Consider the following 16,164-nt stretch of genomic DNA (forward strand, 5'->3'; position numbering starts at 1 on the left):
CACATAATTTGAATAGGAAAGGGAAGATGACAGAACAGAATAGCTCATAATAATACTCTGTTGACCTGAGGTAATCACTTAAAAAAAACAAAAAATAAAAAAAACCCCACAGACACAGAATTTGCTGCAACTTAGTTGTATTTACTTTAACATGTTTTAACTAAACAGAGCAATGTGCTAAGGAACCAAGAATGCTCATAATTCACCAAACATTTCAGCATGTTTTTTTACCCTCTACAAGTTTGTACACTACAAAGGTTGTTTATGGTTACGTCATATTCAACAAGATAAATGGGTGTCTGTCATCATTTTAATTGCGGTCATTACAGATTAATGACAGACACGCAGAAGCTACATACAGCTAAAGACATAACCAACAAATCCAATTTTGTACATAAATAGAACGTGCTCATCGCCATAAAAAAGCTCCAAAAATAGAAAATGATGCAAGCATTTGATTAGAAATCTCTGTTGTGGGCCAAATGTTTTTGATTTATTGATCCCCCCAAGTCCAGAGAGTAAACTGTATCATAAAAACAAGAAAAAAAGATCCAGCTTCAAAAAACATGTAAGGATTTGACACTGATTTCCTGGTGAGATATGAATCAATATCAGTACATTCAACTGTTGTTTGACCAACACCACAAAGTCACACAGACTGTGCTATAATTAACAATTAATATATCTTCTAGTACCCAAACGTGGCTTTAACCAAAAGTATATTCACATTTGTCACACATAAACATTCTTATCAAAGTGCTGGATCCTGGAGGAGGTGCTGTTGTCTGGAGTTAGCCTCTGATTTACAGACTTCGCCTGCCCTTTTGGGTAGGAGGAGATACGAGAATGTGAGGCAGCGCCTCTGTAGATATAGTTTACCTCTCTTTTGCTGTGAAGAAAAAGACATAGCTTAATTTTTACATGCCAAAAACCATTATAATTCAACAAACAGTGGCCTGTAAAATGTGCTCATGCGTAAGTCTTACTTACTAACCTACTGGTAAAAGAACCTGCAATGGAGAAGCATAACATGGTGCCCCCGAGAATACAGAGGACAGATCCACCCCAGCCAATAAAGAGAGCAGCTCCAAGTTCATACCTAGAGACAAACAGTAAAATTTAATGATAATGTTTATGTCTTTAATGTTTAAGTCAAGCCACATTAAAAGACTCTGTAGGGCAAACATGCTCCTTACTTTTGCGCGATAAACATTGGATCAAAAAATTCTGATGTTATCCGGTGCGCATAGATGGAGCAGGATGAGAGTGAGCACAGGCCTGAGTAAAAAGGGAAATGTTAATTATCTTAAACTGCTGAATGTGCTCTTGCTCAAATGGTTCATCTATACTTACCACTAAGAATGAAATGAACACCGGCAAAACAGGCAATCCTCGCTTTGTTTTTGTCAGATCCTCCAATTTTTGTGCACTTCATTCCCACAAGGGCAAATATAGAGCCGAAAAAGCCCAGAATGACGGCGGAAATCATGAGTGCCCTGCAAGCTATGAGGTAACCTACAGGCATAAAACAAAAATCTTACTACTTAAATGCAACCACAGGAGTCTTTTTGCACTATGCTTCTTTTTTGTGGTCTGGACCACAAGGTCAATGAGCTACTGACCTCGTGGCCAACTTAACACATAAAGTAAGAAAAACAATTTGTCATGAGTAACCTTAAGTGGTTTCTGCTACTTTGTGTTAGTGTGTCTGCTTCTTTGGGTGAAAAAAATGCCATTGAAATGTAATTTCGAGGCAAACATTAGCCTGGAAGCTAACCACTGAAACTAGTCAGCCGTGAACAAAACTCCCTGAGGTTCCCAGTAAATCTTCTTTATTGTTTTCAGGTTCTGAGAACTAAGGCTAAACATTGACATATTAGACGGTAAATGAGTTGGAGACTGGCTTTAGGGTTTGAATTATTCCGATGTAGCAATAAGCTTCAACGTGAATTTTCAAAAAATGATTTAAAGATAAAAAGAGCAAAGGTTTAAGCACATTAAGGAAAATGAGAAAGGATCAATAAAAACACAGAAAATTAGGTTAAAAGAGCATTTGAAAAGTCTTAAGATGCTATCATATACTATGGTATTAGTAAGCATACGAACATATATATACACACACTAACAATAAATAAACAGAAGTTGAGACCTATGGTTTAAATGAATCCAGCATACTAGTAAAATCCAAGATAAATGATAGGTGTATAATAAGAACAGCTGACCATCCAGTGCCAGCATCGAGATAAATTCTTTGCAGTTGGATACTCCTGTTGAATCAGTCACACAGGTCTTCCAAAGATTTGACCAGTAGGAAGCTGTGGTAATGACTGATCCATCATCTGAAGACACCTTCCAGTAGTCAGTCGGCAAGGTAGAAGACTCCAGTATCCACCCAGCGGTAGAGAAAAAAAAGGCAACAATCTCCTGAAACATGCTGCTCATAATGCTGAGAAGAATCCTCCACTTTACTGTGGCTGGCAGTTAAATTGATGGGACCTGAAATGGACGAATGCTTCCCTGAGACTTGTTGAAAATGTAGCTAGGCTCTTGGCACAAGTAGGTTCAATGAATAGGCTGTGATTACAGTTAATGTGTTGTGAACTGTTATATTGGGAAGGGAGGAGTTTGGCCTTAAACTTCAACAGGTGGCCAGTGGTCCTTTATAGTGTTTTCCACCCACGGTACACGTCACTGTGACTTGCAGTCCTGCTGTTGGTGACTGAGAGTCCTGAAAAGTTGAACTGCGATGATCTCACAAAAGGGTTTAAAATTAAGCTTAGCACACATCCTCAAGCACAGTTTCTAGGTAGCTGCAGGTATGTGTGTGTTTTATGCGGACTGCAGTAGACACGAGGGGCACTATTTAAATAGTTTTATTAATAAGTAAAAATATTGACGACATAGTAAATTTTTTTTTACATATTTAGAGCAGGATTGTTTGCGCAGAGTCGGGCAGGGTAGGTGTATTAGTTATTATTGATCTCTGGCTCTCTTCCACAGCATGTCTTTTGTCCTGTCTTCCTCTCTTCACCCCAGCTAGTCACGGCAGATGGCCACCCCTCCCTGAGCCTGGTTCTGCTGGAGGTTTCTTCTTGTTAAAAGGTAGTTTTTCCTTCCCACTGTTGCCCAAGTGCTTGCTCATAGCGGATGATATGATTGTTGGGTTTTTCTCTGTATGTATTATTTCAGGGTCTACCTTACAATATAAAGAACCTTGACCCACATAGCAAAATTGGTATGGCCCGGATCTGGCCCACACAATGTGCTTACACGTGGCCCACATACCGCAAAGAATAACGTCCCTTTGGTGGCCCAGATCTGGTTTACCAGAGGTGGCCCAAACATGGGCCAGCACAAGGCCAGTTGCAGACACACTGCTGGCCCTGTGCTGGCCCAGAACAGTTTCAGCTCTGGCCCCAGATGTCAGCCTAATGTGTACCTTAATCAAGCCAAGTAATAACAACATGTGCCAGAACACAACAGTGCAAAAGTAACATGACAAAACTCAATGAATGGACTGATTCTTATATAGCACTTTCCTACTCTCTCAGATTACTCAAAGTGCTCTATACAACATGCTCATTCACCCAATCACACACTTTCTCTAAACTGAGCACTTCTTAACTACTTCCATGCACATTCCCACTCTTGACATGGAGACTGGAGGATCCAGGGATCAAACCACTAACCTTCTGATTAGTATGTGACCTGCTGTACCGCCTGAGCTACAGCCACCCAGTGGTAAACGCGAGCAAACTCTCACTAGGTTTTGGATAAAGTGTACACTCACAAACCTGTCAAACCTGCATTTGAAATGTTGGTTACCACAGCAGTATAGTATTGCAACATGGCATTTGGGTCTTCGAACTAAAATAGGAAAATAGGAATATAAATAGTGCCATCATTGCCAGAACTGGCCCACATCTGGTGGACATACACCCTTCCATGATACCAGCCAGTCAGAAGTGCCAGCTTGATGCCAGATCTGGGGAAGACCTGTTTTCTATGAGCCTAGGCCACATAAACCAAACCATAAGCGGGCCAGATGTGGCATGCCATCACATAAACAGTGCCATCTGCGCCAGGCCTGGCCCATATCTGGATGACATACCACTTACCATGCCAGAAGTCAGCCCGCAGTGCCGACTTGACACCAGATCCAGGCCAGACCTGTCTGCTATGTGGGGAGGTGACTGTTGTTGTGATTTGGAGCTGTATAAATAAAATTTAATTCATTGAACAAATACAAACAAACATTTTAAAAGATACCTTATATTTTTCACCTTGCACTGGGAAGTCACGAACAGTATAGGCAACAGTTACCACCACTTCCTCATGCACTTAAAATAGCCGCATTTAGATAACTTATTAACAACATGGCATTCTCTCTGATGTCTTACCTCAGACGAATGTCCCTTGAGTCAACAGAAATGTGTTTATAGGAGATGAACAAAAGGGCGATCAGGGTGTCTTTGACAAAGGCCAACTGAATTCAGTATGTGAATTACAGCTCCACCTGGTGGCTGTACACTAGTATCTCCCACCTTCATATGGAGGGACCTTGAGTTTTTTTCCCACCCATCCTTTCTGGGATTATTTTTGTCGATATTTTGTAGAATGTGGAAAAATAAATATGAAACTGGTAATACTGATAATATGTGGCAAACAAACAAACAAAAAAAAAGGATTAAACATAATTAATTTTGGTATGTTATAGACATAACTTAAATGCATTTTCTTTGAATTTTTTTTTGTTTCTTTCCATTGTGAGAAAGTAAAGCATTTTAGTTATTTTAGTATTTTATGCTTATTTTAGACCTATGCTGTCGTTTTCTGTCTTTCTCGCCTGTTAGTGCTTACATGTCTTGGGTTATTTCCCCTGTACCTGGACCCCAGAGACACCCAGTTTGACATTTCCTACAAAGAGGTTACACATTTACACATTTGCCACAATCGGTCTCTGAAATGCAAATTGTCAATTGAATTAACTGTTTGATTGCTTTGTATTAAGGGCCCATTTTAATGGAAATCAATCAACTGTACTTGTGGCTAAAAAAATGTTAGCAACAGAAATAACAAAAGATAGAGTTCAGAGACTGTGTTACATAATCTACTGTGACAGATACTGAATGCATGCTTCCATGAAAAAGAAAATAATAAAAAGTGCATATCTTACAAAATTCCATTAAAAAAAAAAATTCAAATACATTTTTGAATTTCACCTTTTAAAGAATTTTGAGGACTTTGCTGATAGATTTGCCAATAGACAAAAAGTGACACATTTGTTTCACTTAGTCACCACACATCAAGACTATTTAAAGAAGCAATTCCGCAGTATCCACACTGTACCTTACCATAAATTTATAGCTCAAAAAGATTATCAACATAATGCATGTGTTATTTAACCATAAACATAGATGTTCTGGCTGTTTGGGAAATATAAGATTTCTGATCTAACCTTCTAGCTGTAAGATAGTATGATGTGGTCTGCAGTGCAGAGATCCAATGGCATTTCCAGCACAGTTGTTCCACAGACCCTGGAGCACCCACGTTGCTGTGATGACTGAGGAACCCCGGCTGGTGGCCCTCCATTCATTGGACACTGTGGCACCGATAGTGGCTCCTAACCCAGCCACACCACCGAGGAATGCCAAAATCTGCAAGCCTGACATTTGTTGGGTTAAGGTATGTTAGCAGTCTTTTAGTAGCCTCAAGAAAGAAGAAATAAAAATCCTTTCAGGCTAGCAAATTACACCGTGGACATGTGTTTCACTGAGATGATTAACAGACAAAACATCTTGTCTGCACATCCAGAGCTGAGGGGTGGACGCAAAGAGTAAAGGAAGTGGGCAGTTAAGCATTACATTTTGAAAGGGACTCTGAGAAAATCTCACTTAGTTTGTCCAGGTTTTCATCTAAAAATACTGTCAAGTGACACATTAACATAAAAAATAATAAAAGAGTAATCAGTAATCCTAACAAAATGAAAGTCAAAGTGACAAAGTCCAGTTCTTGTTCATCTGCTTCTGTTTAGCAACTGAATGTCTAATGATTTGCAAGCTCATTTTAACATATATGTTGTTTGTCATGTCTCCTGGTTTCACTCAAGAGAAATCTGTCAGACTTATCTAAAACAGAAAAAAGAAGAAAAAAACTGATATATGTTCATTCCAATACTAAATCAACCTATTGACTAAAAGTTCAGGCATAAAGCCACTCCTGCCAAGTCATGTTGACATAATAGTCAGATTAAAGCTTCCCTCTGGAAATGAGATGAGCCAATAATAACAACAGTCAGCCCTAAACTGTGCCCAGTGTTGCCCTTTTATCAGCTGTTACAAGTCCCACCTTCATTGCATGAGCAGTGTAAATGACTACTGAAACTATCTGATAGAAGTATGATACCTACTATAATTAAAATGCATATTATCAACAAATGCTCTTAAAAAATATAAAATTAAAAAAATAATCTATGTTTACTGCATGTTTCAGCTGCTAAAGTTGGAGCAGGTTTTGCTTACTTTATATGCAGTTAGAAATTTTAGTCTAGTTGAGGCCGGTCGTTTCCAAATGATTACCAGATAAATGAGAGGGGCTGGAAAAAAACACAAAGGCCTGGCACTTTCCCTGCTTAATTTTTGCTCTTGTACTGAATTGAGATAATTTGATAAATAGTTTAGATAAAAACTCGAATGGACTGGCACCTATTAGAGCACTTTTCTAGTTAATTTGAATACTCAAAGTGCTTTGTAGCTACAAGTGCTTTGTAGCTTCATCTGCATAGGCACCTTTTTCTGTGCCTAAGTGCTTTGAACCTAACATTCCCACACTCTGATGGATGCATCAGAAACAACTCATGGTTCACTACCCTGCCAGAGGACATTATTTAGATGCCAAAGAACACTCAAGGAGCATTCAAGCCACCGACCTTCTGATAAGTTAACATCTTAAGCCACAGTGACCATGAGACTTCTGAATTGGACACTGGTCACTTCTTAGATTCTGTATTTTGTAGCTTGTCACATGTCAAAAATGTGTAATGTGCATTTTAGAAAACTTATCTTAGAAACGATTGAAAGATATATTATTCCAACCTATTATGTGAAAACAGAACAGAGGTTCACAACAGAATTGTGAATCTAAAAAGTTGCTTCAGCTGTTGAATAACTGTAAGTATGTTTTGTGTACTCGATTACTTAAAAAAATGTATTAAAGTTGACGTACAATACTCAAATAAACGTGTACTACTTAGTTATTCCTCCCAGTGTTTTCCGTTATTGACCATTTAATTGAATGCACTGTAGATTCATAAAGAAGAGTCATCATGTACAATGGGTGCATGATCTCTGAACTACTGAGCGATACATTATACTATTTACTACAAGGTACAACATGACACCATCCCCTCTTGGGATCTGTAACAGACAGCAAAGAAAAATGTTTCTCATATGAAGCAGAGGGAGCCTTGTAATGGACTCTTGTATCAGCCAATCTGCATACAGTGGGCGGGCCACGCATCGTCCGCGCTCATCACAGCCAAACCGGCTGACAGCCACCTGGGATAATCCCGTGCTGGACGTCGGTAGGTGTAGTATTGACAGTAGTCGGAGTCTACCCCAGCTGCTCAGCTGCTCAGTCAGTGTTTCCACTTCTCATTGTTTATCGACAACCCCTCTGCCACACAGCAGGCAGAGACTGTCTCCAGGTTGCTTTTTCTGTTTGGGTCATGGAACCTCCGCGGAAGGAGGCGAAAGATAATCCTTCGGCTTCAGCTAATCTTCTCTCCAAGATTTTCTTCTGGTAAGAAAACCGGCCTCACGCTGACAGCTTTCTGTGACATTAACCGAGTGAAGAGCTCTCCTGTCTGACAGTTTGTGACCACCCAATGAGGCCTGTCCATGGTTATTCAAGGTCCATCCCTTGAATAAACCACACGGTTACCGAGTGAAGTTTGTTACGTGGTGTTGAAAATAAGAGTTGTTCTAGAGTAAAGTGCCGTAAAGTTGAAATATCAGTGATGCAATGACAAGTAATGTGTAATAATGGAGAATTAGCATCAGTTTTTTAATTAACCCATTTTATTTACATTATATGTACTATATACATGCAGCTATTTAAACTAGGACAATATGTGTGTATTAAAAAGCATAAATGTGGTGTGATTAAAAAAAAAGTACTGTATTTACTTATGACTTTAAAATGTAAACAAAATAAAACAAAATTATGCCTAAAAAAGTTGCTTCTGTTTACTTTTCCTTTAGTTGGCTAAATCCCTTGTTCAGAATTGGATACAGAAGGAAGCTGCAAGAGGATGACATGTACAAAGTTCTCCCGGAGGATGCATCTGATCGACTTGGAGAGGAACTACAGAGGTGGTTTAAATTTATTATGTCTGATTGTACTCAAGGTTTTTGTTTGGTGCTTCTTATAGAATCAGTCTACCAGTTTTCCCTCATTGTAATAAAGGCACCCTTTTTTAACAGTGATTCCACTGAAAGTCAAGCTATACAAAGTACTAACTGAACAGTCTCACGTGCTAATAAATTCAAACACTGATTCAGACAACGGTTCCGACTTTTCAGCAACTCCCGCCTTCATATCAGGTCGAGTATTACAGCACAGAACCAGGGTCATGAACAGAACTCACATTCACATTTGCCATCATTTTTGCTTTATTCTCCGGTACTGTATCCTGTGACATTTTATTAGATAGCACAAAAGGCCGTTCTATCATGCTTGTCCTCTCTGAGCAACTCTTCATGGAGTGGGTTTTACAAACACTGCCGTTCCAGCTTTTGTGGCCTGCCAGTGTCAACTAGGCCCTTGTGACCTCTTTACCTTGACTGACCCACTTCCCTGCTGGTGTTCACTTCCATTTCAGAGCTTTTGAAGAGGACAGACACAAACCACCTTTGGGCCTTTCTTGCTGCCAGCATCAGTGATTGTGGAAATGGCAGTGAAAATGTCAGCTTAAAACTGTAGAAACATCCAGCTTATGGTAACACTCACTACAATTTTTTTTCTGCGCAAATGTCAGCATTTGGCATTCAGGACCTTGTTCACTTCCAGTACTCTGAACTACTATATATTGAAGCTAGAGCTGCACACTCCTGGGAAGTACCAGTTGGATTGAAATGACTCCCTTCTCCACTGCTAAAACCCCTGTGTGTGTGGAGAGGCTGCCCCCTTTGACGAAGTTAAGCATCAAAAGTGTGCCCTGGAGATGGGCCCATCTATATTTAGATGGTAGTTCTGAGGGCATAAAAGTTATGGTTAACAGCACTCTTTTGTACGCCGCAGATGTTTAAGCGTTAGTGTGATACATGAGCAGGTGTTCCTCAGAAGACCGAGAATGTCAATACAGGATCAGACTGTGTTTGAAAAACAGTCTGCAAACAGTGTTTTATAAAGTTGCAGTGCAGAAATCAATCTGTAAATCTGAGAGTTAAGCGGTGCAGAATCCATAAGCACTGGTCTGCAGAGATGAGGAATAAAGGGATATGGTTAAATATTCTTGACAGAGGGTATGTCTGCTGTTGCCCAAAACAAATGCACTGACCTAAACGTTTTACCTTGCATTCAGGGGATCTGGGATTTTCCTGGCTTGGTTTACTTACCTGCAGAGGGAAGGGTAAATTAGTGCAAAGTTAATCTAAGTGACCGTCTTAGGCAATCCTGATGGGAATGGTCTTTTCCACAATGAGTATCCATAGTGCTCAAAGGATCAGTGAATAATTTGATGAGTATAAAAACCATTCAGAGTCAACAGATCTCAACTCAATTAAACTTATTTTAAAATGTGAAACTTTCTCTTTAGCATGTATTTTAGAAGAATGATGTTTCATCCCTTCATTAGCATCTTACAAACATCTAATAATGTCAAGGCTTTTCTGAAGACAGTGATTTTTACAATCAAGTATTTGGCTAAAGAGCAGCATGGGTAAGGAGCTTGGTCTCATGTGGGAGATGGAAAAGTAGTGCTATCTATATATAGGTGGGCTCACCTCCAAGCACAATGTCAACCTTAATGCCAAACACTCTCACAGGGGGCAGTCCCTCCCATAAATCGGTGATGTCCAATTAAAGAGGTGCCAGGAAGTGGCAGGGACCTTCATGAATCTCTGGTTGGCTTTTACGCAGCTGGGTATTCTGCTATTGGAAAAGAGTGCACCTTTGTCTGGTGCATATGGCATTTTAGAGTACTAGCAGAAAGTTGAGTGGTGAATTCTTCTCTTTACTACAAACGCCGATGTGGCATTGATGTCAAGGAGGGCCTGATGACTGGCCTGGAATTAAGCATTGAGAGCAAAGTCTTAGTATGTAACAATAAGGGGTGTTACAGTAACCACTCTAATAGAAGAACAGAGTAAGAATGACCAGATGGTTTTTGTCTAGCTTCTTGACAAAATTTGAAATTAAAGTAAACATGAGCAGGGAAGTGGGCCAGACAAGGTAAGGAGGTCATAAGAACCTTATTGGCAGGTCACCAAGGCTACATTCACATTGGTTGTGAAATAGTGAATTGTTGAACTCTGTTGGAATTGTTTGGAGAGGATAAGAATAACTGAACAGTTTTTTGTGCAATGTTAAATACATTTTGAGAGGGCCGAGGTTGATGGTGGATAAAGCCGCAGCTGGATTCACGAACCTGCTCCTGCTTTTTACCTTTGTTTATGTCTCAGGTTGATATGACAGGATGTGAGCGTGTAAAATCCAGACAGCTATGCAGTGTGTATGCCACATACTGTTCACATTGTGTAGCATTGTATTTATTGTTAATATTATGTATCAGCAGTAGTGATAATAGCGATAATAGTGATCCATACCTGGTTAGTTAGTATGAGCAATATAAATTAACAATTATAATCCTTCACTCTTCTCTTAAAATACACTAAGTAGAAATTGATTTTGCTTCTTTCCTGGGGAATCACCAGCAGTGTATTGCTTTATTACTGGCTTTGAAAATCTTCCTGTCAGGAGTATTAATTGGTTTTCTTTCTATTTTCCGACACATTTCAAAGGTACTGGAATCAAGAAATTCAACAGGCCGCAAACGATTTACGGTCGCCTAAACTTACCAAGGCCCTCATTGAGTGCTATTGGAAATCATACTTGCTCATTGGATCGTACATCTTTATAGAGGTATATCAAAGTAACAATGAAAGTGCACAGCAAGAAGTGAGAAGCTTTAAAATGTAAAATACACTGACATTTCTGTTTTACATTCCCTTTGCTATCAGGAAGTCATCAAAGTCATTCAGCCAGTGCTACTTGGAAAGCTGATCGAGTACTTTGAGAGCTACGACCCAGCTAACTCACCTGCGGTCTCTGAGGCGTACATCTACGCTGCAGGCATCTCACTCTCAACCATCAGTCTGACTGTCCTTCACCATCTCTATTTCTACCACGTTCAACGAGCTGGGATGAAGATTCGCGTGGCCGTGTGCCATATGATCTATCGAAAGGCGAGTCATTATGATATGCCTGCAAATAAATGCCATCCTCTGAATTCTGCCGTGGTAAATTGAACTTACACCTTTGTTCCGCAAAGGCTCTGTGTCTTAACAGCTCAGCACTGGCCAAAACAACTACAGGACAGATTGTGAACCTCTTATCCAATGATGTCAACAAGTTTGACGAGGTGAATGAAAATATCTGCACTCAGCTTCCAGTTTAAATACTACCTTCCTGAAAGCTATATTGCTAAATTTTGCTTGGAACTGTTTTATACATATATTGATTGATTGATTTATTTTGATTATTTTGAAGTCTCTGCTGTGTGGTGCTGCTGAACTATACTGTAATATACTGACAGGTGTTTCTATTATTTTGTCCATTGTATTTATTTGAGTGTTGGTGTTAAAAGAGAAACACAAAGTTATAGCCTTACGTAGGTTTTTCTGCAGGGATTTATTATCTTGTATCTTTGAGTTAATGTTTTTCTTTTGACTTGCATTATAGATGACCTTACTCTCTTTGCCTTTGCAATATTTCTGCTTATGCTTTTCTTACAGGTCACATTATACTTGCACTTTCTGTGGATTGGTCCCCTGCAAGCAGTGTCTGTGATAATATTGTTGTTGTATGCGATCGGCCCGTCGTGTCTCGCGGGAATGGCTGTCTTCTTCTTTATGATGCCAGTACAGACCATGTTTGGACGTTTGTTCTCAAGACTGAGGTTTGAAGTCTTTTGCCAGATTCATTAAACATGCCATACATGTGCTGTTTTTCCTCCACGTGTTGTGTTGCATTGATTCCATAGTTTCAGTTTTTCTCTTAGGGCTGAAACAGCAGTCTTAACAGATGAGAGAATTCGCACAATGAGTGAAGTCATTTCTGGGATCCGAGTTATAAAGATGTACGGGTGGGAGAAGCCTTTTGGTGCGCTGGTGGATGAGGTCAGAAGGTACAGTTGATCTAACAATATACATATTCAGCCTCCAAATGTCTACCTGTAGAGGTTCAAGTGTGATATTGTAAAGTTATTTTTTAATATGAATATTAGAGTGAGTTAGAAGGAAGATTACTGTAAAGTGCAATAAAATAAAAACTGTGCCAAACACTGCCATCCTATTTTGTTTTCCACAGAATGGAAATCTCTAAGATCATGAAAAGCTCTTACCTGCGTGGCCTGAACATGGCGTCTTTCTTTGCAGCCAGCAAGGTCATCATCTTTGTCACCATCTGCGTTTATGTACTAACAGGGAACAAGTTGTCTGCCAGCAGAGTGTTCATGGCAGTTTCCCTCTACGGGGCAGTGCGACTCACCATCACGCTTTTTTTCCCCTGTGCCATAGAGAAGGTCTCTGAGTCTCTCATCAGCATAGAAAGGATTAAAGTAAATATATTACAGTTAGAGGCCATATATTTTCCAGTAGTGTGTTCTGATTACTTTGTATAAAAACTAAAACAAATAATCTACTATTCTTGTAAGCAATTTCTTCTGCTGGATGAAGTTGCTCCTCAGCATCTTGGCCTTCCTGTGGCAGAGAAGAAGGACTGCATGGTGAAAATTCAGGACTTAATATGCTACTGGAATAAGGTAGGAAACATTTTGGGAAATGCGTCTTTCCCTCTCATCCTAAATATGTATCGCATGCAATCTTCTGAGCCCTCGAAGCATAGCTAGTATTATACACTATGCTACACCAGCTGCGATGCTTGTGAGACAAATTTGTGGTTTTGAGCTATGCATAGTAGGTGAACCAAGAATTAAATTAATTGTTGTGTATTTACTACACACACCGATGTTCAAACTGGCTTACTTTTTCTTACAGACTCTTGAAACTCCAACCTTGCAGAATGTGTCTTTCGCAGTGAGATCAGAGCAGCTCCTGGCAGTAATTGGACCTGTTGGAGCTGGAAAGGTCAGGTCTGTTGTCAAGTCTCAGATTTAGTGAAGCACACACATGACCATGAGCCTGACATGGGTTAGGTAACTCTAAATACTTCTTACTGAAAATCTGTTGTGTTTACCACCAATTTCACAGCAGAAACCCTGCCTCTTAAGTTTCCTTATTAGTATATGATGCTTGTTTAATACATACATACTAAAATGTCCTCCCTAATTGGGAAACAGTTTTTGTAGGTTTGCTAGGCCTCTCGACTCCAGTTCCATGCTGAGTTCTCTGAGCAAGAAAGCGATTTTAAAGGTATTTCCCAAAATGTAAATATTGCAGTTTAAACCTAATTTTTTGTTTGTGCATTTCAGTCCTCGCTCCTCAGTGCCATACTGGGAGAACTGAGCCAGGAAAGTGGTGTCATCAAAGTCAAAGGAGAGCTTACATACACTTCTCAGCAACCCTGGATTTTACCTGGTACAATTCGAAGCAACATCCTTTTTGGCAAGGAGCTCAACCTCAAGAAGTATGATAGAGTACTGAGAGCCTGTGCCCTAAAGAGAGTGAGAATCACCTTGAAGCATGCTTGTCAATAATACAGTCTTGTAGCAAAGTTAGAGCTATTTTGGCTTTCAGTACTCTGGTGCAAATGGGAATGTTGGGAAAAGTTGCTTTTGTACCCTGATCAGGACATGGACCTGCTGCCAGGTGGTGACCTGGCGATTGTCGGGGACAGAGGGGCCAATCTCAGCGGAGGACAGAAGGCAAGGGTCAGCTTAGCAAGGTGTGCTGGACAACAATACAGAAAAATGCCGGCTTATTTGGTAACAGTGACAGAGATAAAGTCTGTGTGTGCGTCTTTTTAGAGCAGTGTACCAGGATGCAGATATCTATTTGCTTGATGACCCTCTCAGTGCTGTGGATGCTGAGGTGGGCCGGCACCTCTTTGAGGAGTAAGTCCTGTTGCCAGCATCTTACTGTTGTTTGTGAAAAGAAGTTGGCAGTTTTTCATGTTATTTCTTCTCTGCAGGTGTATTTGTGGACTTCTGAGGAAGAAGCCTCGTATCCTGGTTACTCATCAGCTACAGTATCTGAAGGCTGCCGATCAGATCGTCGTCTTAAAGGAGGTGTGAGCTTGAGTTTTGATTTAAAATACAAAATATCAGCAACTTTATTAGGTACACTTATGTAACTTCTCATGAATGCAAACGTCTAATCATCCAGTCACATGGCAGGGTGTCAGTGCATTTAGGGCCAGGGCCAGTAAACAGGGAAAAATTGCATTTGTGTTTAGTTTTTTGGGTGATTTATAAAAGTTGGGCTGTTTTCTAACCACAGGGGGAATAAGTTCATGTCAGTATCAAGCACAAAAAGTATGACAGGCTTTTTTGGTGTTAAATATCAGCGCGATTAGGTGTAAATTGTGTGTTGCAAATTTTAGCCAATCAGTTTACACACTTGATTTAATAACTCTCCTCTATATATTTAGCAAAGGAACTTCCAGGAGAACATGTGCAACAGAGTCAGTGGCAAAAATCTCTGAGTTCGATTGGAAAAACGTTTCATAATCTGAAAAGGGATGAACTGAACTAATAATATGATAACCAGTACATCCGCCGTTCAAGGAGTTTTAATCACAGTTTGTATTATTAGACATAGATTTTGGCCACTGCTAAAAGTTTGTTATTTTGTATGATGTATTGTATTTAAAAGCTCGCTAACACTTCAACAGTTCTATACCCCAAATTATTATGTTTTAAAACAAAGAAAAATAAAATCAACCTAAAAAAATGAACTTCTGCTCCTTTTTTTGTACTTAATATCTCCATTTAAAGATGAAATTTATGAATTCCTGCCATCTAATTAGTATACATGGCCATGTTCAATGTAATATTATATTGATTAGCATTAAACTAGCATTAAAGCTAGGCAAAAGGCACAATGTACTTTTCTACTTTAACAGGAGTGTTTCGTAATAGTTTGGTTTTTTGCAACACTGTTGCCCTTTTGCAATACATTTTTTGACTTTGAGGAAAATAAGTTAAAAATAAGTTAAAATGCCAAAAAAAAAAAAAAAAAAAAGCCAAAACTGTTAATTTCTTTGTCTACGAGTTTGTTATTGGTAATATTAGCAGTAGTACATTTTCTTGAGCCTACATTTTATGTTGCCTATAGAATCTTTATGACAATATAAATCAGCTATGCCATTATTAACTGCATTTCTTTTCTCTCTGTCAGGGCCAGATGGTGGCCCGAGGGACCTACAGTGAGTTGCAGGGCTCTGGACTAGATTTCACCTCTCTGCTCAAGGAGGATAAGGACCAGGACGAGCAGAGGCAGAACACCACTCCTCTCTCAGGCCCCGTCTCCGGCCTCCCCCACGCACTCTCTGACAACTCATCTATGTCTTCCCTTTCTTCCTCTCGTTACTCTTTGATTGAGGGAACAGAGCCACTTGCAATGGTAGGTGTATGTAAAGCACTAGATTTTAATTGGAAAAAGGTTTTTAACCAGGCATGTATAAAACTCCTCATGTGCCTGCCTGCTGTGCATCCTTTAAGCCACTAGAGTGCAGGAGAAGCTAACTTTTCCTGCTTACCGTTCACTACAGCCTGCTTTGAAGTGTTGCTAGATGACTGGAATTGACACTAGTGTCTATTTCTAGGTAGTGCAACCAACAAAGGAGGAAAGCCGCTTTGAAGGCAACGTCGGCCTGCATATGTATGTGAAATATTTCATGGCAGGTGCTAACTTCCTGGTCCTCTTGGTCCTCATTTTATTGAATGCCCTTGCACATGTGAGTTTACTTTTTACTTTCTATCAT

The 16,164-nt window shown here is 39.7% G+C and overlaps 2 protein-coding genes across 6 annotated transcripts in view; one reads left to right on the forward strand and one right to left on the reverse strand.

Moving 5' to 3' along the window:
* Positions 1 to 133: 133 nt before the first annotated feature.
* Positions 134 to 6,315, reverse strand: LOC309690924 (claudin-10-like). Of its 2 annotated transcripts, XM_082508392.1 has the most exons (6): positions 5,459 to 6,315; positions 2,223 to 2,393; positions 1,354 to 1,515; positions 1,197 to 1,278; positions 995 to 1,099; positions 134 to 889 (listed from the first exon to the last, which is right to left on the reverse strand). In XM_082508392.1, exons 1-6 carry the CDS (start codon positions 5,670 to 5,672, stop codon positions 733 to 735), a joined length of 891 nt encoding a protein of 296 aa, XP_082364518.1. In that variant the 5' UTR covers positions 5,673 to 6,315; the 3' UTR covers positions 134 to 732. The 2 variants fall into 2 exon arrangements, with proteins under 2 accessions (XP_082364518.1, XP_082364517.1); XM_082508391.1 differs by lacking the exon at positions 2,223 to 2,393.
* A 1,062-nt stretch (positions 6,316 to 7,377) lies between these two features.
* Positions 7,378 to 16,164, forward strand: part of LOC309690922 (ATP-binding cassette sub-family C member 4-like) — a 39,114-nt gene continuing 30,327 nt past the window's right edge. For 2 of the 4 annotated variants that reach the window (XM_082508382.1, XM_082508384.1), the window contains exons 1-17: positions 7,378 to 7,582; positions 7,686 to 7,800; positions 8,262 to 8,372; positions 11,022 to 11,142; positions 11,241 to 11,465; positions 11,552 to 11,641; positions 12,015 to 12,178; positions 12,281 to 12,406; positions 12,589 to 12,838; positions 12,935 to 13,042; positions 13,278 to 13,367; positions 13,712 to 13,903; positions 14,030 to 14,124; positions 14,207 to 14,293; positions 14,371 to 14,467; positions 15,579 to 15,803; positions 16,006 to 16,137. In XM_082508382.1, the coding sequence (XP_082364508.1) occupies positions 7,471 to 7,582; positions 7,686 to 7,800; positions 8,262 to 8,372; positions 11,022 to 11,142; positions 11,241 to 11,465; positions 11,552 to 11,641; positions 12,015 to 12,178; positions 12,281 to 12,406; positions 12,589 to 12,838; positions 12,935 to 13,042; positions 13,278 to 13,367; positions 13,712 to 13,903; positions 14,030 to 14,124; positions 14,207 to 14,293; positions 14,371 to 14,467; positions 15,579 to 15,803; positions 16,006 to 16,137 (2,340 nt within the window). In that variant the 5' untranslated portion in view covers positions 7,378 to 7,470. The remainder of the gene's footprint in view (positions 7,583 to 7,685; positions 7,801 to 8,261; positions 8,373 to 11,021; positions 11,143 to 11,240; positions 11,466 to 11,551; positions 11,642 to 12,014; positions 12,179 to 12,280; positions 12,407 to 12,588; positions 12,839 to 12,934; positions 13,043 to 13,277; positions 13,368 to 13,711; positions 13,904 to 14,029; positions 14,125 to 14,206; positions 14,294 to 14,370; positions 14,468 to 15,578; positions 15,804 to 16,005; positions 16,138 to 16,164) is intronic. The other 2 variants (XM_082508385.1, XM_082508383.1) reach the window with 2 other exon arrangements.

Source organism: Aulonocara stuartgranti (genome assembly GCF_965226115.1).
Source record: "Aulonocara stuartgranti genome assembly, chromosome: 16".
Classification (NCBI taxonomy): Eukaryota; Metazoa; Chordata; class Actinopteri; order Cichliformes; family Cichlidae; genus Aulonocara; species Aulonocara stuartgranti.